Raw genomic sequence first — 20,393 nt, 5'->3', positions numbered from 1 at the left:
CAGGTACATGGCCTTCAGGGGATGGTTCTTTTCCAGAAACACTTCTCGGAGACAAAGGGAAACTCCATGGCTTCCCCTCGAGCTCCTGCAGACCCCGGGAAAGAGCCAGAGAACCCCACTGCCTTTGAGAAGTACATCCAGCCCTGCCTGGCCGAACTGGGGGGCAGCACCCTGTTCGTGGTGGTGGCACATCTCTCCGTGATCACCCACCGCACTGGCTCTTGGATTGTCACTGGGGACTGCGATAGCAGTTTTGGGGAAAATAAGGTAAGGGGCACGTAAGGGCTCTTGTCCCTTCTTCTGCTGACAGGGCTGGAGCTTAGATACAGTGGTAGTGGGTGCATGATACACAGGCAGCTAGAGCCACCATCTAGCACCTCGGGTGCTCTCCTAGGCCCTGGCCCTGCAGAGACTCAGCTTCCAGCTCACGAGAGCTAAACGTGCGCAGAACACGAAGCATAGCCTAAGCGTTTGTAGGATCCTGGCCTTAGCTGGTACTGGAGATCAGTGCTGAGCTCTCCTACACCACCGCATGGTTTGCCACCTCTTGCACCTAGCAGGCTGTAACCCAGCATATCACTGTGACATTACAGGGGAATAGTGCTTGGGGGGAGGGAGGGGAGGAAGGGTTTTTTTTGGGGGGGGGGGGGTCTTTCCCTAACCATGGCTCACAAGCCACAAAAGGAATTTGTGGGAGGTGACTAGAACATTGCCTCCTTCTGGGGATTTTTGTGTGTGCAGTGACACTCAGGCCATTTCTGCTGCCCTATTGGATAATGGGGACTGAGTATAGGGCCAGAGCCAGCAGCACTCCGCTGAGCTCAGCTTGCGCCAGCTGAGGATCTGGCCCAAGGAGCTCTGCAGGGGTCAGTTTGACACCACCAAGATGTTTGGAGAGGCAGGAGCCTATCTGGGAGCCCTGGGCGTGACGGGAGCTTGGTAGCACAGGACAGTGGAGCTTTTCCAAGCGTTGCTTGGATGCTGTCTGATGCCGAGGAACCAGTACCATAACATCACGGCAGGGCAAGCACCAAACAGGCCCTCGCTCATGGAAACCTGCGTGCATTGAGGAAGGCAGTGTTAAAACTGCGTGACTGCCACCTGATGTGCTGAGACTACCTCTGCGCCCGTTTGCCCTGCCAGCTTGGGACTTCAGAACCCTGTCTTGTTGACCCAGACACACTAGCCTGCTGCAAACACAGACCCAGGTCTGGGCCACGTCCCCCAAAGCTGCAGACTTAACTGAAAACCCCTCAGTAAGTGTTCCTGTCTCCAGCACCCAGTTCCCAATGGGATCCAAACCCCAAATAAATCTTTTTTACTCTGTATAAAGCTTATACAGGGTAAACTCAAATTGTCCGCCCTCTATAACACTGAGGGAGAGAGATGCACAGCTGTTTGCTCCCCCAAGTATTAATCGCTTACTCTGGGTTAATTGATAAACAAAAGTGATTGTATTAAGTATAAAAAGTAGGATTCAAATGGTTTCAAGTAATAACAGACAGAACAAAGTAAGTTACCAAGCAAAATAAAACAAAACACACAGGTCTAAGCCCAATACATTAAGAAACGAAATACAGGTAAATCTCACCCTTAGAGATGTTCCAATAAGCTCCTTTCACAGACTAGACTTCTTCCTAGTCTGGGCCCAATCCTTTCCCCTGGTACAGATCTTGTTAGTTCCAGCAGGCATCTTAGGTGAAAAGCAGGGGATTTCACATGACTGCAACCTCCTTGGTTCTGTTCCACCCGCTTTTATAGCTTTGGCACAAGACAGGAATCTTGTGTCTCTCTAGGTCCCCACCCCTCCTTCTACATGGAAAAGCACCAGGTTTAAGATGGATTCCAGTACCAGGTGACATGGTCACATGTCCTGTGAGACCCCAAGCCTTCATTCTTCCTGGCCTACTTACAGGAAGGCTTGCAAGTAAACAAAGCCATCTAGTCAATTGTCCTGGTTAATGGGAGCCATCAAGATTCCAAACCACCATTAATGGCCCACACTTTGCATAATTACAATGGACTTCAGAGTTCTATTTCATATTTCTAGTTTCAGATACAAGAATGATACAGTCATATAAATAGGATGAACACACTCAGTAAATTATAAGCTTTGTAATGATACCTTACAAGAGACCTTTTGCATGAAGCATATTCCAGTTACATTATATTCACACTCATTAGCTTATTTTCATAAAATCATATGGAGCGCAACGTCACAGGGCCATCATGCCAACCTCAGTTCTCTCTGATGCTCAGCGGTTTCCCTTCCAGATTGCAGGGCGCAGGTGAAAGGGACCAGGCTGACTGCCCTGCCAGAATCTGTCCTCCATGTACATGACAGTGCCAGACTGGCCCTACTACTGGCCTTATTCCAGTTCCAGGGGGCTCACCTCCAAGAACAGAGCTCAGTCTCTCTCCGAGCCGCGGCCTGTCTGTTGAGATGGCAGTGAGAGGGCAATCAGCGCCAGTTGCGCCCTGCCCCGTTCTCCATGGAGAGCTGCGGGGAGACTCACCGACACACACCCACGCCCCGAGATTCTCGTGGACATCGGTAGAGTTTGAATCAGGCCTAGACACAACCAAACAGCGAGCAACTTCGCATTGCTACTGTCCTGGGTTGGATACAGACTTAAAGGAGAGGGCTCCACTCTAGAGCCAGCACATCCCCTATCTATAGTCAGGAGTGGCCCCAGCCATTTTGTTACACCCCCAGTGGGGAGAGAAACAAAACAAAACGCAGGGCCAATGTAAAAACAGCCAGCCAATCAGAGCGGAGGAAAAAAGACACTGAGCAGCACAGCACCCCCTAGAGGTTGGTGCCCAGGGTGACCACCCCTAGAACTGGCCCTGTCTATAATATAATTCCTTGGTGTACAGCAGTATTGAGTCTCTGTGCATAATGACCATTCAAACCAAACAAGGACTAAGTCCTGGTTTCTCCCAGATCTAGGCTGCATAGCTGCCCAGGACCTGTGGCAGGATCCAGTAAGGTCCTTTCCTCTCTGTTACCAGGTACACAACTGACCCCTTTCCTTTTGCAGTGGAGACCATTTCAACCCAGCTGTTACCCTGTCTGCATTTGCTGTAGGAGCCTTTTCCCTTTTCTCCTAGTCCCCTACTGGCTCTGCCAGCTATCAGGAGGAATACAGGGAGCCCTTTTGGCCAAGGTATGTGAAAAACCCCAAAATACCCCTAGCATGGGTGCATATATGACACACACAGCAGCTAGCTGGAGGCTTACGCCGATCATCACAGACTTGGTATCTGCACATGTTGCAGGGGGTGGGGGAGACCCAGGCATGGGGGACCCTCCCCCCAAGTTAGGAAAGCACTGGAGTTATTGAAACAAAACTACTTGAGAGGCAGCTTCAGTTCTCCAACACCAGGGTGAGAGGGCCGGGTAAGTACCTAGATGTGAGCTACAGGACCAACTCACCAGGTACTGCACCAAATAAAGCACCAAACAGCAGCAGAACTTCCCTCCCTTGATTTATTGAAACAGAAACAGGCCTCTAGAAATCAAAGAGCTCCTTCCCAGCCCTCCTTGTGGGAACCGACCTTCTCCCTGAGCAGCTTATTGGCCTTTAATCTAAGCAGCAGGTGGCCAGCAGGCTATCACTTGATCCCTGGCCTCAGACCCATCACCTAGGAGGAGTTAATTAGTCACAGGTGGGGCTAACCCACCTGCCTTAAAGTTACAAGACATTGTGAGACAGCATCAGTGACAAGGTCCAGCCCAGTCCAATTTGGGAGCTCTCCCCAAATCCATAGGAGAAACTGATGGAGCTCACCTAACCCTGGGCCAAACAGTCATAATAAATCCTGTATTTGATTATTTTTGCCTCATTATCTGTTTGCAAATTGTCCATGAACACACTGGGGGTTTCTCCAATTTATTCCTCATTTGAAGTGACTCTCCAGTTAAATTCTTCTAATAATTCATGGTCTCTAGATAGTTTGCAAAAAGTATTTGAAACATGAAGTGTATTGATTTGTGAGGGACATAGGTAGTGATTTAGGGACAGAGCTAAGGAGCCCTGAGATACTTCAATGAATGATCTTTGGCCCCTGGGGAGAATGTTGGGACCCTTGCTGTAATTCTGCAGGAAAAGCCAGCTCTGTGGTTCAATATACAAAGGTATTTAGGCTCCTAACTTCTACTGAAATCCATGGACATTTAGAGCCTAAATACTTTTGTGGATCTGGGGCTATATCCTTTCATAGATTTTATTACAAGTTAATAAAAATCAAACTTGATCTCAACTAAACTCCTCACTAAAGCTAACGACTATAACCTTTACTAGCCTCCTTAAGCATTAAGCAACACAATCACAAATCAAAATTACAACTGGAATAGAGTTAACAACTCAACAAGTTGACAATAATATGGAATGAAGTCGACAGTTGACCAAATCAGTGGATGACAGAACATTCCAAATGCACGCTTGCAAACTGGACACCAGGGGGCAGAGAAATCAAACTTTAGTTGCTTCAACGTCCCGCTGGCAAGTTAATTGTGGCCGGGTTAACCCGAGAATTCGCTGCAATGTGTTTGCTTTGCTTTTTGTTTCTCGCCCCATGAAGAATGGGAGCGAGATTAAGGATTTGTTATAGTGATGGGTCCTTGCTCGCAGGCTGCATTGTCCATGTTCAGCTGCCCTTTCCATAGCACTAAGGATCAGCTGTCCCTATCAGGGCATAGCATTGACCTCCAGCGTGCCAGGCCCTGTCTGTCCTATGTGGCCCTAGCATCTGCCATACATGGCAGGACCCAGGCCTTCTTTTGGGGACTACATCCCCCTTCTAATCAGCTGAATGAGGCAATCGAGTCCTTCCAATGCCCCAGCCAGCAAAGCTGAAGCTCCCCCACCTCTGACCAGCCTCTGGAGCAAAAGACTAAGGTGGTCACTCAAAGGGAGCTCCCGGCAAAGCCTAGTAGGGCGAGCCTTATACCGTCTCTTCTCTCCGGGGTCCAGCTAGGGGAGCAGAGTGTGGTGGTGGAGGACGTTTTCTCCAACCGGACTGAAGGGGGCTGCACGGTGCAGGAAGGCAGCACGGTGGTCATGGCGGTCGGCACAGAACTGACACTCTCGTCTCTCCTCATCCTCACCGTCTGGATGGGAGCCCTGGCTGAGCACAGCAAGACCCAGCTGGCTCCATTCTGCATCAGCTTCACCCTCACCACGGGCATTCTGGTCAGATAAGCGTAGATCCCTCTTCCCTGCTGTGGGGGTAGGGCTGCCAATGAGCCCAATCAAAAAACGTACACATCTGTGGGTCTGCCTGCAATCAGTGTGTTGTGTCCTGCTCTGTGCCTGAGCTACACATGATACAAGTCTGCTACAGCTGCCCCCTCTAAAGGGTAGTTCTTAAGATCACTCTGCAGTAGCTGATGCTTAGCTCTGAAAGTTGCTGGGTTTGATTCCTGGTGATGATATACAGCACTTTCATTTTTGGATGTATTTTTTGCTGACACTGGGAATTTTGGATTCCCCTGCAGGCTGGGAATGGACCTGCTCTGTGATTTCACTGTGCTGCCAGGTCGTGTGATGTTAGCGTGAGCGTCACGATATTTGGAGTATTTTCAAAATCCCAGCTCCTGGAGTCATGTGATTACATGAGAATCTCAGCTTGTTAAAAAGAAGTGCACTGCTAGCTTTTAGAGAAAAGCTGGAAAACTTGACCCCTCAAGGCTCAACAACTAGGAAGCAAATTAAAAAAACCTCATGATTTTTAAGACAATCCCATGATTTTGGGAGACAACATTTTAAAGCAGTTGGGGCTGGCAATACTGATTTCAGCTAATCACAGAGCGGGAAGTGACCCTGCCCTTAGCAAGCCCAGAGGGGAATGGGCTCTGCAAGTCAGGTTTAAAACGGCAGGATGGGATTTACAAGGCTGTGAAGGCACCTAACTCCCACAATGGGTATGTAGGTGCCTAACTCCTTTGTGAATCCCACCCAAAGGCACTTTCCCCGTATGCCTTAAAAAATACATCCCTGATTTCTCCTTTCAGTGGCTCCATCTCGGGATCCTGTCTGAATATAGCCCAAGCCTTTGACCCAGCCTCGGTGTCCAGTCACTGGGACAACCACTGGGTATATTGGATTGGATCACTCGCAAGCACTGCTTTCATGTCTATTATATACAGGTATGGAAGGAGCCTGATCAGCTGCTGAGCTCAGCCTGTAGGGTGAGGCTAGTGTGAGGTCAGTTGTGGAATTAAATGGAGATTATTTGGATGGAAGGTTTTTCCTATCCCACTTTCCTCTGTGGCTAAGACTCTTATATAGTAGAGGCAGTGTGGCCTAATGGATAGAGTGCTGGCCAGGGATTTCGGAGATCTGGCTCAACGACAGGTCTACTCTGTAAAGTAACTGTGCAATAATGCCCCCTGCTTATTCCTCACATCTGGTCCCTATCTGTCTTCAGAGCCAGATCTCATTACTTTACCAACTAAAATCTGTCTTATTACTTTATACCCACGCTAGCCCCTCAGAGCAAACATAGCGCTGGGAGAGGGGGCTCGATTCTATTTTGACTCATGGATCATCAGCAGAAGCCTGACAGCACAATCGTTATTTCTGGTGATATATTAGCCAGAAAGAGCCCAGCTTGACTCTCAGATCCCATGCTGAGATTACAGCACCGGTAGTCAGACTAACCATTTTTGCAGCAGGAAATCCACACTGCCGGCAGGACAGAGCGAGTGGCATTTACGTAACGCTTCACACAGGTCTGTCTCTGTTTTCCTGATGAGTCTTTTCTACCATTCAAGGTTTCTGTTGGCAGGAAGATCTCACAGGCTGTTCCTGAAATAAGACAAAGACTAGCTAGGGCGACGCAGCCCTGCAGGTATTTCTGTGTTCTCTACAAAGCCATGAGAAAACCCCCGAATTGCTCTCCAAAAACCCACACAGGAAAACCTGCAGACAGAAAACTGTTTTCAAAAACACGTTTCCAATTTTATATATATATATTCTGGCACAATTTAGGCCTCAATCCAGCTTTAAGACCATGACTAGTCCTAGTGGAGTCAATTTGGACTATTCATGGGCGAGACTTTCAAAGAGCCAAATGGCATCCTGGTGTCTAACTCTGTAATGGGTGGTGCTCACTGGCAGTGTCACCTAGTGGTTAGGCTGCTGGCTCTCTACTTGCCCTGCCTCCAGTGCCTCTTAGTGGCCACTGTCACATCCCAGGGGGGGTGTCGACCCGACCCTCTGTTCATCACCAATTGGCCGTATCCCTGTCTGGGGTAACCGAGTCCCAGGAAGACATCAGGTCCAACACCCTCCCAGGGCGGGAAGAACTTCAGTCTGTTTAGCAGCCCCTGTGGGTGTCTAGTCCCAGCCAGGGGGTTTGCAAGGGTTTCCCTGAGTGGAGTCTGGAAGAGAGGGTATCCATGCCCTCCATAACCAGGTGGTTGGGAAGTGAGCCCAGGGCCCTGTGAGAAGCAACAATGTCTGGCCTCCAGCATGCTTTAAAGCTGCCTCCCTGGACTACTTCCTACCACTCACCACCCCACCAGGTCTTACACTTGGACACAGTAGCAAAGACAAGGAGAGTCACTGGACCTTAAGCCCATCTGGGCTCAGCAGACAGTCTCGTCCTCCCAGGGGAAGGGGGCTGGTGCATGCTCTGCAGGTGGGAAGGGTGGGGCTGCCTGGGGCCCAGAGTTGCCCCTCAACCCCTTCAGTTCTAGTGTAGGGTTTTATACCCCCCCATCACACACTCCCCCTGAAAGTCACCAGGAGTTAGGTGCCTTACTGCTATTTATGCTTAGCAGAATGAATGATTCTTCATCTTTTCCTAAGAACTCCTTGGGCCTTATTTGGAGATCCCTGGCTGGTGTAACTCTGCTGAAATCAATGGGATTATTCTTGATTTATTCCAGGGTAAGTAGGACTTCAGTATTAGACCTAATGTCTTCTTCTGAATGAACATTTCTGGTATCAAATTATCCAGTGGACATCATTTTATCACTTGGGGTTTTTTTGCATCCTGGCAAATTCTTTTGATTTTAGTCCATTTTGTAGATTAAAAGTGAAGGGAAGATGCTTATAGCAAACTATCAATTAATAATGTAAAAGGACAAAGCTAAAACCTTCCCACCACTGCAAATAAAGCCTTGCTGTCTAGTTTTATGAACTCTTCAAATTCAAGATGAAGTCAAATTGGGGATCTTTTGCTTGCTCTATTTTGTTAATGAAAATACTGTTTTACTTTTTTTTAAATTATGATTTATTTGGGCATTGGTAATGTTGATTTTTTCCAAAACATTATGATGTATTACTGAAAGAGAATGATATTGAAATATTATCCAAGCTAATGTATGCCCTAGTAAAGTTTGGGATCTGGTCAATTTTGGCTTTATTAGGTGGTATACGCAGAGATCAGAGAGGTCCGCTAACTGGATGTGTCTGAGCTCTGCCCATAAAAGAGGGAATTTCACACTGGAGTTAACTTGAGAAAACATTTTTACTATGATCAGACTACCTGGCCAATCATTTTACTATTTATTTGTATTGTGGTAGCACCAAGGAGCCCTAGTCAAGGCCCAGGACCCCAGTGTGCTAGGAGCTGTACAAACACAGAGATTAAGACAGTCCCTGCCCCACAGAGCTAAATACTTTCTGTATTTATTTGTTTGCCGTCTGCCAAAACCAAACAAAATGTGGTACAAGCCGCTAGAGAGTATAAATCACCACAATCCCACTGCAGTCTGTGGAGCTATGCTGATTTACATCACCTGAGGATCTGGCCCAGTGTTGCCCCAATCAATCCCTGTGACACTGGGTGTGGGAGTGGGGCCAGAGCTAGGTTCTGGAGGTGCAGTGACGGAGGGCAGGGGGCACTGAGACTTGATGCTTTGGAACAGCACAGGTTTCAGCCTGTGATGCTTGGAGATCTCCAGTCTTTGCCAAAGGCCAGGAGTCTTGAGCAGAGACATACAGTGTAACCCATTGGTGAATGTGTGCTGTGTCTCCCTCTGTGCAGCGGATGCATGCCTGTTACATCCCACCTCAGGAATGTTGGCTCTTTAGCTGATGCGTTTAGGCCTGGAAATCCCTAGTTCAATCCCCGGTGCATCAGCCACGATGGTGGTGGCTGTCCATACACAAGGACCAATCCAAAGTAGGTAATTAAGCCTCTCTCTGAGAGTATTAAATAGACACAGATTAACAGTGAACGGGTGCTTGGATACGAGGTGCTGTCACTCATTTGTCATGACAGGCCCTCGGGCGACTTGTTGATGCTCCTCGCTGACACCAGGAGGTGCTTATAACTCACTTCTCAGACACGAGGTGACACTCTCCTCTCTTCTCCTTTGATGAAGACTAGTAGTGTCTTCCAGTAGGGGGACAGGCAGCTCAAATGCCCACAGGCTCCATCTCCCCACCCTTCTCAGAGTTGGATCTGAGCCACTCATGCTTTATATTTGTTGCAATGGTCCTGGCTCTCACTGCTGCAGTCAAGCAGGTGCAGGGGGCAGATGGCAAACTGGTGACCAACCCCAACCATACAGACCCCTGTCCTCCAAAATCATGGGATTTTAAAGACAATAAATATGGGGTTCTTTATATTTACCTTCTGGTTTTTGAGACTCTAGAGAACACATGGGTCCTGCTTTCCAGCTTTTCTTTGCTACCATGAGGGCAAGAAATGTACTTTAAAAAAAAAAAGAAAACTAAAAGTCTCACCAAATCCCATGACTCCAGAAGCTAGGGCTTTAGGAAAATCACCAAATGTGGGCTTGTTTAGTCTTAAGAAAAGAAGATGGTTGGGGGACAATATAACAGTTTTCAAATATGCTAAGGGCTGTAGTAAAGAGGATGGGGATCAATTGTTCTCCATGTCCACCGAAGGTAGAACAAGAAGTAATGTGCTTAATCTGCAGCAAGGGAGAATTAGCTTAGATATTAGGAAAAAACTTTCTAACTCTAAAGGCAGTTAAGCTCTGGAACAGGCTCCCAAGGGAGGTTGTGGAATCCCCGTCATTGGAGGGTTTTAAGAACAGGTTGGACAAACCCCTGTCAGGGATGGTCTAGGGCTACTTGGTCCTCCCACAGTGCAGGGAGCTGGCCTTGATGACCTCTCGCAGTCCCTTCCAGCCTTACAGTGCTATGATTCTATGACTGTGAGACTCATGATCAAATCACGAGAACCAGCAACACTGCGGTGAGTTCATTTTTGTCTGAGTCTCCCTGTAGCTGCATGGACGAGCCCCAGCTGGCATGAGCTTCAGCAGGCGACGCTCAGAATCAATCCCCCAAACTGTGACCACAACCCAGAATTGACATCTCCCCCCCCCGCCACACACACAGGGGAGCAGGACTTTCACAGAAAGGAGGCTGCGATCAGCCTCGGCATCAATTCCTGGAGGGCCCCAAACTGCAAACAATCACAATGCCGCCTGGCAACGGTGGGTTAAAAAGTGCAGAATACCTTGGGAAAACATTGCCACCCACCCCCTCCCGCCCCTCAGCCCGCCAGCCAGGTGGTTTGCATCACCACCACTGCAATTATCTTCTGCCTGCTCCCTGGAGTCAGAATGTGGTGGGTCAGGTTTCTTTACACAGACAGTTCATATGTACAGGGATGTTTGTGCTCACGCTGTTAGTCATGGCAAACACAGTCTGGGGCCAGATAGTCCCTTGTGCTACTGCCCCTTTGCAGGGCTATGGAGGGGGTTACACAGCGACACTGGGGCAACCAGTGACACCTAGGACACGGAGGAAACCTATTACTCCATCCACTGCCACCTTTTATTGAGTGATGTTCCCACAAAACCTCTTTAATGCAGCAGTAAACTTGGTGATGCTTCTTACTGCAGAGGATTGTTATTATATATTTACTATAGCAGCAACCAGAGGTCCCATCATGCTAGGTGCTCTACATACACACAGTAAGAGACAGTCCCTGCCCCAAGGAACCTGCAGTCTAAACCAGTGGTTCTCAAACTTTTGTACTGGTGACGCCTTTCACATAGCAAGCCTCTGAATGTGACCCCCCCCCATATAAATTAAAAATACTTTTTATATATTTAACACCATTATAAAAGCTGGAGGCAAAGCAGGGTTTGGGGTGGAGGCTGTCAGCTCACGACCCCCCATGTAATAACCTCGTGACCCCCTGAGGGGTCCCGACCTCCAGTTTGAGAATCTGTGGTCTAAACAGACAAAGGAAGGATTGGGAGTGAAGCCCAGAGCAACTGAATAACTCACCCCAGTGACTGTGGCAGGGCCAGGAACTGATCCCAGATGTCCTGAGCCTTAGCTCAGTGCCTGGGCCACTAGACCATTCTCACATTTACTGCGTGTCACAGAAATGACTGTGCCCAGAAAGCACAATTGCACTAGCAGCCTCTGCAGAAGGGTCAGAGCAGTTCTCCTAACTGTGCTGCATCCAAATCAGAGGACAGGTGGTCAAAAAGATCCAAAATCGCCCTGCTATGAGCACGAAACCTCCGATTGAAACAAAACATTTCAACATTCTCCACTTTTTCATTTTGGCTCAGTTCAACGTTAATCGGTGTCCCCTAGCAGCTATGGTGTCTCATGGGAGTTGTAGTTTGAGTGCCTTATGCCCCCATTCTCTTCAATTGGCTGGATTCCACAGCAAGACAACACCTCCCATGACGCGAGGTGGTCACACAACTCCCACAATTCACTGCATCACAGTACATCATGGGAGATGTAGTCCAGCCTGGGAGTCCAGCCTATAGCGGCAAATGGGGGCATGAGGTAACCAAACTACAATTCCCATGAGGCAATATGGCAGCTCTGGCAGACATATTAATATCGAACTGTCCCAAATTGATAAATTTCAATTCTCTTTGACAAACTAGAATATTTTTGTAATTGTTCAAGCACAAGAAGAAAGTCAGAGCCAAGACAGTACAACAGTCGGTCTTTTTTTCTTCCTCTCTGTGCACTGCCCTGTCCCATCAAACACTAGGGTTACCATATTTTAATTTAAAAAAAGGAGGACACTCCACGGGGCCCGCCCCTTCCCCGCGCCCAGCCCCGCCCCAACTCCGCCCCGCCCCCACCCCTTCCCCAAAGTCCCCGCCCCAACTCCGCCCCCTCCCCTGAACGCTCCGCCTCCTGCTCCTCCCTCTCCCCTGCTTCCCGCGAATCAAATGCTCGCGGGAAGCCTGAAACGGAGGCAACAGGGAGGCAGCAGGTAAGCTGGGGCTGGGGCTGTACGCGAGGAGGTGCGGCCCAGTCCGGCCGAGCGGCTCCCTCCGGCGGCCAGCCGGCCCCGGCCAAGGGGCTCTAGCCCCAGCCAAGGGGCTCTAGCCCCGGCATCTCCCGCCCGGCTCGGCTTGGGCCCTGGGGCGCTGGCCCCGGTTCCGGCCGAGCGGCTCTGGCCTGCCCTGGCCCCGGCGGCTCCGGCCCAGCTCGGGTCAGGCCCCAGTTCCGGCCGAGCTGCTCTGGCCCGGCACCGGCCCTGGCTGAGCACCGCCGGCCGGCGGCTCCAGCCCAGCACTGGCCCTGGCCAAGCACCGCCGGCCCCAGCAGCCCGGGCACCACCGGCCCCAGTGGCTCGGGCACCCCTGGCCCCGGTTCCGGTTCTGGCCGAGCGGCTCCGGCCGAGCACCGCCGGCCCCAGCGGCTCGGGTACCCCCGGCCCCGGTTCCGGCCGAGCGGCTCTGGCCTGGCACCGGCACCGGCACCGGCCCTGGCCGAGCACCGCCGGCCGAGCACCGCCGGCCCCAGCGGCTCTGGCCCCAGCGGCTCCAGCCCGGACCCAAGCCCCACGACCCCTCCCTCCCTATTTTCCCGGACATGTCCGGCTTTTGGGGATTTCCTCCCGGACGGGGATTTGAGGACCAAAAAGCCGGACATGTCCGGGAAAATCTGGACGTATGGTAACCCTATCAAACAGTCCCTGAAAGTAGAATTCACTAGGTTCCTAGAAATTACTCTATACATATGCATGCTGTCATACTATATAGCCCCTTACTGGGAAGCTATCTATCATAACAAGTCTGATTCGAGGTTGACCCAACCCAAAACAAAATATTTAGTTTCAATTTTCCCAATAGGAAATTAAAAAAAAAAAAAAATTCAGCAACACTGAAATTTTCCCATGGAAAAATGTTGATTGTGCAAATGTTTCCATATATATAAAACCCCGCAGTGTGATGGAAAACTCCTGACCAGCTCTAGGGGCAACACCAAATCAAGTTAATTTCAAGGAATGGGCTCCAAGCCGTTTCAGGTGTGGCCCCAACCCCTGACTGCTCTACCAACTGTTGTGGCTTAACAATCTCGTTTCCTATTTTGACCAATGGCTCTCTCCCCTGTTACTGTGCCCAAGGTTCATAAAAACAAGAGGGGCAATGCCTAACTAAGGCTCTGATCCTGCAATGGGATAAGTACAGGCAATTCCTCGCACTAGTGCAGATTCCTAGTCAGGACGGCCTGCACGGACCCTTTTGCAGGATTGGAGCCTTGCTGATTATACAGGGGCGTGATGAAACCAACAATACACAAAGCAGAGCAAATGGAAAAACCAACAAACCAAGAGACAGGGGTGGGGGTGGGGGGACATGTTTATCTCCATGCTCTCTCGGTTATAGACATCTTGTTCTGCGTAGCAGCAATAGGGAAACTTTTTCAAACAAACAGTTCCTGCTGGTGTCCGTTCCAGTGCGGATGTGTTCAATTAGTCACACACATGACACAACATCATCTCTGTGTCACTGACCCTTAGAAGGGGAGATAAGGGGTCAGAGACCAAGATGCGATAAGAAATTACATTAAGTAACCTCATGTAGACACAGGTCGGTGTGTCACTGGAGGGGACAGAGACGCCCAGGAAGAGGGTGCTATATATAGAGAAGCCGGAGAGCAGATCTGGGCACCTCTCCACTCATCAGTGGAGTGCAGCATTTCACCCAGCCTTTCTGGCAAGTGAAAACAGTTCTTTTGCTGCCCTTCTGTGAGGGAGGAAACAGACAAGGATGGATGCTGGAGTGGCTGGGATCCTGAGTCTCGTTTTAATCCTCTCCATCATGTGCTTCATGCTTTGGAAAAACAACTGGAAACGAGAACAGCTCCCTCCAGGACCAGCCCCGTGGTTCCTTCTGGGCAACCTGTGGCAGAAAGACGTTCTGCCCCTGCACAAATCCTACCAGAAGGTAAGGGACTTCCTTGCAGGCTAGTCTCACATTCCTGGCCTTGGGATGCCCTTGGTAAGTTGTTCCAAAGGCTAGGTACACTCTCAAACGTAGGCCTTAGTTCTCCACCTCTCTGTGCTCAGTTGGTTACAATATTCATTGTTTGTCACAGAGCTTCCCCAGTATTCAAAATCCCACCCCTATCGCAGCTTTATGGCTCTTGGAGAGATTGTCAGTGATTTCTTTAGCTGATTAATGGAGCCCTCTCTGTACCTCTGCCCCTAGCTCTGCAAGAAGTATGGTCCCGTGTTCACCGTCTGGCTTGGCCCAAAACCGGCTGTGGTGCTCTGCGGGTATGAGGCGGTGAGAGACGCTTTGGTGGGTCACGCTGAAGAATTTGGTGGACGCGCTGCCATTGCCATTCATGAGAGAGTGACGGACGGATACGGTGGGTGTTTGGGTCTCTCCTCTTCTAGGTTATTTTATTGCGCCTTGGATTTATGGTGAAGTCCCTGACTGCAGAGATCTGAGAAGAGAATGGATGAAAGCCCTAGACAAGAAAGGATATTCTAGTGTTTAGGGGACTTGCCTGCGCCTTGGAAGATGTGGGGTCAATTTGTTGCTCTGACACAGACTTCTTATGCACTCTTGGGCGAGTCACTTAGTCTCTCTGTGCCTCAGTTCCCCATCTGTACAATCAGGATAATAGCACTGCCCTGCCTCACAAGGGTGTTAGGAGGATAAATACATTGAAGATTGTGAAATGTTCAGCTAACAGGGTAATGGGGACCAAATGCATACCTATGGAAAACAGCAGTCCCCAAGGGTGTGGCATTTCCCCACCGCTTATGCAAGGGACAAAGAAGAGCTAGTCAAAAAAGACCATTCTAAGAAAGTTTTCAGGAGTTGATTTCATTCTGTTTGGCTTGAAATGGTCTTTTTCTCAGTTTTTCATAGAATTTTTTCACCAGGTTTTCCGTAAATGAAACATTTCCATAGCTATTTTTAATAAAAAATGTGAACAATTTTATTAACCTCAACAATTTTTCACAAAAGAAGCTGCTTTCACTATATGTGGATTCTGGCATGTTACATAGAATCACAGGCCATCTTAAACCAGAGGCATTTATTAAATAAAACAGCTACAAACTACAGACCCAAACAAACAGACTTCCACACAGGTTGAGTTCCAGCTTTGTCACCCTTGTTTACCAGGAACCACATCCTGTCTGGAATTTTGTACAGCACACCTTAGAGACATCTACTGGCTGAATGATATGCTGCTCATAGTTAATTTTCCAGAAGTTCTGGACTCTGTCTTTAGTAACCTGCTGTGGGTTTTGACAGTCAAATGACAGATTTTTAACTGCATCTTTTCAGGGCTCATCACTGGTAGTGAGAAGAAATGGAGAGAGCTCCGCAGGTTCACAATCGCTACACTGCGGGATTTTGGGATGGGGAAGAAGACAATGGCACAGCGGGTGCAGGAGGAGGCTCAGTATTTGGTGGAGGTGGTGGCAGACATGGAAGGTAATTTGAACCCTATTCATTTCAATGTGCTGATACAAATAGAAGATACAGAATAGCCTTGTCTCAAGAAGCAACTCATATAAGTAAATGGGAGAGATCTTTATAGGAACAGGGACCTATGCCCTTACCTTAAATGATTAAGGGCCTGCTGGAAAGCCCTTTGAAATCAATGGAAAGACTCCAGTGCTCTGAGCCAAGCTTTTGGGCCCAGACCCTCCAAGCTATTGAGGAGACTAACTCCTATTTAAACTCCTAAATACCTTTGAGGACCTGAGCCTTAGCATCCCTCCCTTCCTTCCTGACAACCTGCTTCTGTAAAATAGTCAGTGCATCACTGAGCCTGGATGCAGATAGGGTAGCACAAATGCACCTAGCACAGTTATTGCGGGAGAGACTGGGGATGGACCCTGTAGCTTTTGCCCACAAATCGGATTGATATTGGGTAACTCTCATAGAAAGGTTCCCTGCAAAAGGGAAAAAAATCTGAAGCTAAATTTCACAAGGCGACAGCTGTGAGAATAACACATTTCACTCTGAGTCCCAGCCCCTGAATGCACTTCCACCTAAAGGGCTAAGAACTGTGAGGACCCCGCAGAGTGTTCCTATGTTCCACTGGATGATGTATTTTTCCACATCCAAAGAGCAAACTGATACTTTCATCCAGAACGATCTTTAGTTTGGGTGCTCCCTTAATCTAAAATAAGAGAGAACAAAAATGTAGTGTCTCCCTGAGAGAGTGAGCGAGAGAGAGCACAGTATGTGCATCTCCTTTGACAATCTGCACTGAGCTCTGAGAACAAAAATGGCGGCAGAGCTCTCCACAGAGGGAGAGAGCGTAGAAATGTACAGCACAAATAAAAACAGAAGAGTTACATAGCTAAATATGCCACGTGCTGGACTGTAATGGGTAGGTGAATGAGTTCCATCCTTCCTCCCCGCTACAAGAAGCACAAAGACAAAGCAGGTTTTCTGTGAAGATCCAGAGGTGAGAAATGGGCCTCCTAGATGCCAGCAAAGGAGAGGAAGCCTTCTGGACCCCAAGCTCAGAAGATTATGGGTGGGGTATTTATTGGGCATTCCTACAGAGAGGGTAGGAGATCTGTGTGCCCCTTCTCAGTCTCACCGTGCAGGTAGGAGTGGATGGGGCCAGGGAGCTGAGTGAGTCATTGGACCTTTCTCTGGACAGTGACTGGGCAGGACTCTTTATCTTGGTGGTTTTTAGATTAAAAGGGTTCCATCCTAGGGTTAATTGTAGTGATGGGCAAGAAGGGCATTATGTTTACAGGGGCAGGGAGGAACTCAGCTGCGAACAAACCAGAGATGCATGTTGCATTTGACTCTATTCGTTGTGCTCTCCCTTGCCTCCATGGATGCCGCAGGTGAGGCGTTCGATCCCATATCCAGCGTCAGGCACGCTGTTTCTAACGTGGTTTGCGCCGTTGTCTTTGGGAGTCGTTTCAGCTACAAAGACGAGGCCTTTCTGGAGCTGTTGGACATGATGGGGAACTACAGCCATTATTTCATGTCTCCCGTCTCACAGGTATGTACCAGCGCCTCCCCTCTGAGCCCATGGGGTACCTCCCCTCTGAGCCCACGGGGTATTTCTCCTCTGAGCCCGTGGGGCGCCTCCCCATTCTGATACATCTCCCCGTTCAGTTCAAAGGGAAGGCAGTGGAAAAACTCTCCTTAACATCAGTGGCAGCTGGACGGATCCAAAGCCTTCTGCAGTTAATGGAGAAACTCACTGACTTCAAGAGCTTTGGATCAGACCCCTAGGCCCTGATACAGGGAAGCAACCCTCTTCAATGCATGTGCTTCAGTGGTGCCCTGAATGAGGGCCATGAAGAGCATTTTCCCACTTCCAGCCCTGCTGTGCATCAGCTGGCCCTGTGCAGTCCCAGGCCAAAATCTTCCAAAGTGGCCATTGAGTTTTATGGGGCCTCCATTTTTACTGGCCACTTTTGGAAACGCAGCTGTCAAAGGTGTGGCTGATCGGAGTGAGGTGTTGTCACCCTTGGATCAGGGCTGGAACCACATGTGACTCCACATGTCAGAGAAATGATCAAGCCCTGCCACCACATCTTGGGAGTCGGGGGGATGAAAGGGGTGCACCCACGATCTCAGAACAGCCCTATCACATCTCCTGTTCCCAGGTGTACAACACCTTTCCTGGCATCATGCGTTACCTGCCGGGACCACACAACAAGGTCTTCAATGAAAGTGAGAAGTTGAAGAACTTCATCCGAAAAAGGATTGACTGTCACAAGCGGACCCTGGAGCCAAGCTGTCCCCGGGACTACATTGACTCTTTCCTTATCAAGTCAGAGAAGGTACAGCAGGGCCTGAATGCCTTGGGGCTATTTCTAACTCTAATGACACTAACAAGCAGGGACCCCATTCAATGGGCTTGTACAACATTGCATTCAGACCTAGGTACTGATTGATCAGCATGTTACGGATTAATAGATGACAGGGACATCATAATCCCAGCTTGGCCCCATATCTCCAGCTCAGCCGGTAAACTGAGTCTGGGTGCTAGAGTAATAGCAGACTCCCAATCAAGGGCTTTGCTATGAGATTGGCCTGCTCTGAGTCTTAGCTAAGTGGCATCTTGGCCTAGCAGCTAAATCTGGGATTTAGGTGATCCTGGTTTCTCTTCCTCTCTCTGCCACTGACTGCCTGTGAGACCTTGGGAAATTCACTTTCCTGCTGTGTGTTATTCGGTAAAATATCAGTAATAATTCCTACCCCCCAGGCTCGTGGTGAGGCTTAGCTGCCATTCCCAAAGCACTTTGTGATCCTAAGACAGAAGTTGCTACTCGTGAGCTAAGTGACCCGTGTATTTTATAGAACTATCTGGGGAGGTGGATGCTGCTCAGGGCTATGAAATGCCGAGGACCCCAGATAATGCTGAGGGCGAGGCGAATCCCAAAGCATGCCAGAATCCAGCAAAGCTGCTGTTCACAATCAAATGAACCCCTGTCTTCACTGCCTAGAGCTCTGGATGTGATCCAAACTCCCATCGCAGGCATGCTGTGCAGCCTGGGGATGATTTTACAGCTGTCACTTTCTTTAAATCCACCAAGCCACCCCTCTATCCATTTCCAGGGAAAGAGCACGTCAGGGGATGTATTCAGCGATGAAAACCTGCTCATGGCAGTGTTTGACCTCTTTGGTGCTGGGACAGTGAGCACTGCCAATACCCTGTTGTTCTTCTTCTTGGTGATGGCAAAGTTCCCACAAATTCAAGGTACAAAGAACGGAGGTTGGGGAGGGGGGGGGAGTTTCTTTTCAATGGCTTTAAGCCATGATGCAGCAAGGGGACTGATTCAGATTCTGTCCCTCTGAGTGTGCTCAGCTGAAGTGCCCTATAAGAACAGACTAGTAGGTCCTCTTAACACTGTCCAAGGACCCCTGTGCTGTGAGGGGCTTGTGCAGAGATCTTTGCTGGATCAGGCTCGTTACACACACACACACACGCACGGCTGGACGGTTAAGGTACTGTACAGGGTCTAGTCGCAGTTCACCCTTCTCTCTTCGCACCCTGCCTGAGCAGGATACACTGACTGAGCCGGGGTGGGTGCCCATGGCATGCTCCGTAATATGTGGCTACCAGGTGCCAGGCTAACCAGACAGAGGCTGAACCAGAGCTCTGCGTTTTCTGGTGCCTGTTCGGGAACGTCTCTGCACTGCAATCGGAGGTGCTTGCAGCCCAGGCTGGCATACCCACACTAGTTTTAATCTCATTAGTGCGGCTAAAAATAGCAGTGAAGACACAGCAGCATCTTGGGCTAGCAACATGAGCATGGACCCAGGGGTGCTTGGACAGCCCATGCCGCTGCATCTTCTTTGCCATTTTTAGCTAGCGTGGGCAGGTCTACCCGGTTGCAATCTCACCTCTGGCTGCCGTGTAGACGTACCCTCAGGGGCTAAAACGAGGCCTTTCACTCCGGTTAGGCTGCTCTGTGTTTAATCTCCAAGCTCCCTCACAGCGAAGACAAGGGGAGGTCAGTGCAGCAGCTTTACAAAGCAACAGCTCTGAGTCTAATCCTTTGCAGCCAGGGTCCAGCAGGAGATCGAGAAGGTGGTGGGGGCAACCCATGCCCCCAGCATGGAGGACCGGGTGAGGATGCCGTACACCAATGCAGTGATCCATGAGATGCAGCGCAGCCAGAAAGGGCAGAGCGAGAACTTCCCCCGGGCAGTGACTCGGTGCACAGAGTTCCGGGGCTACACCATCCCCCAGGTGCAGTAACTCCTCAGGACGCTCTCAGGGGAGGGGTGGAGGGCGAGCCTTGGACTGGAGCTGCATCCCCTCCCCACCGAATTGTTTGCTTGTTTGTAAAGGTCCTGGCTCTTTCCCAGTCTCTGGCAGCACCGCACTTTTCAGCACAGTGGGCAAAGGGTTGTGACTCTCGCAACTGATGCTGCTTCGAGTTTGTGGCGAGTGTGATTCCACCTGCTTTGGGTTCTGATGATCTGAACTCACCTCTCCCCATGAGCCATGCTGCTGCAGCCCAGAGCAGCACAGGTGCTCCAGCCGGGCCTGCCTTTCTCCCCATGGCAGGGAGCTGCTAGACTGACAGCCTGTGTTATGCTGGAATGTGCCCCCCCCATTGATCTCCTGGAGCCTCCGGCCATGCCGTAAAGCTAGGGTTACCATACGTCCGGATTTTCCCGGACATGTCCGGCTTTTGGGGATTCAAATCCCCGTCCGGGGGGAAATCCC

The 20,393-nt window shown here is 49.8% G+C and overlaps 1 protein-coding gene and 1 pseudogene across 1 annotated transcript in view; both read left to right on the top strand.

Moving 5' to 3' along the window:
- Nucleotides 1–235: 235 nt before the first annotated feature.
- Nucleotides 236–6,824, top strand: LOC112119062 (annotated as a pseudogene).
- A 7,068-nt stretch (nt 6,825–13,892) lies between these two features.
- The window catches only part of LOC112119049 (cytochrome P450 2C5-like), a 10,560-nt gene continuing 4,059 nt past the window's right edge, over nt 13,893–20,393 (top strand). Inside the window, exons 1-7 of the mRNA XM_024217591.2 lie at nt 13,893–14,155; nt 14,420–14,582; nt 15,515–15,664; nt 17,044–17,204; nt 17,818–17,994; nt 18,773–18,914; nt 19,723–19,910. Of these exons, the coding sequence (XP_024073359.2) occupies nt 13,979–14,155; nt 14,420–14,582; nt 15,515–15,664; nt 17,044–17,204; nt 17,818–17,994; nt 18,773–18,914; nt 19,723–19,910 (1,158 nt within the window). The 5' untranslated portion in view covers nt 13,893–13,978. The remainder of the gene's footprint in view (nt 14,156–14,419; nt 14,583–15,514; nt 15,665–17,043; nt 17,205–17,817; nt 17,995–18,772; nt 18,915–19,722; nt 19,911–20,393) is intronic.

This window comes from Terrapene carolina, unplaced genomic scaffold (assembly GCF_002925995.2).
Source record: "Terrapene carolina triunguis isolate 2854851 unplaced genomic scaffold, T_m_triunguis-2.0 Scaffold192, whole genome shotgun sequence".
NCBI lineage: Eukaryota > Metazoa > Chordata > Testudines > Emydidae > Terrapene > Terrapene triunguis.
Note: the sequence above shows the minus strand (reverse complement) of the source record. Positions and strands in the feature narration are given on the sequence as shown.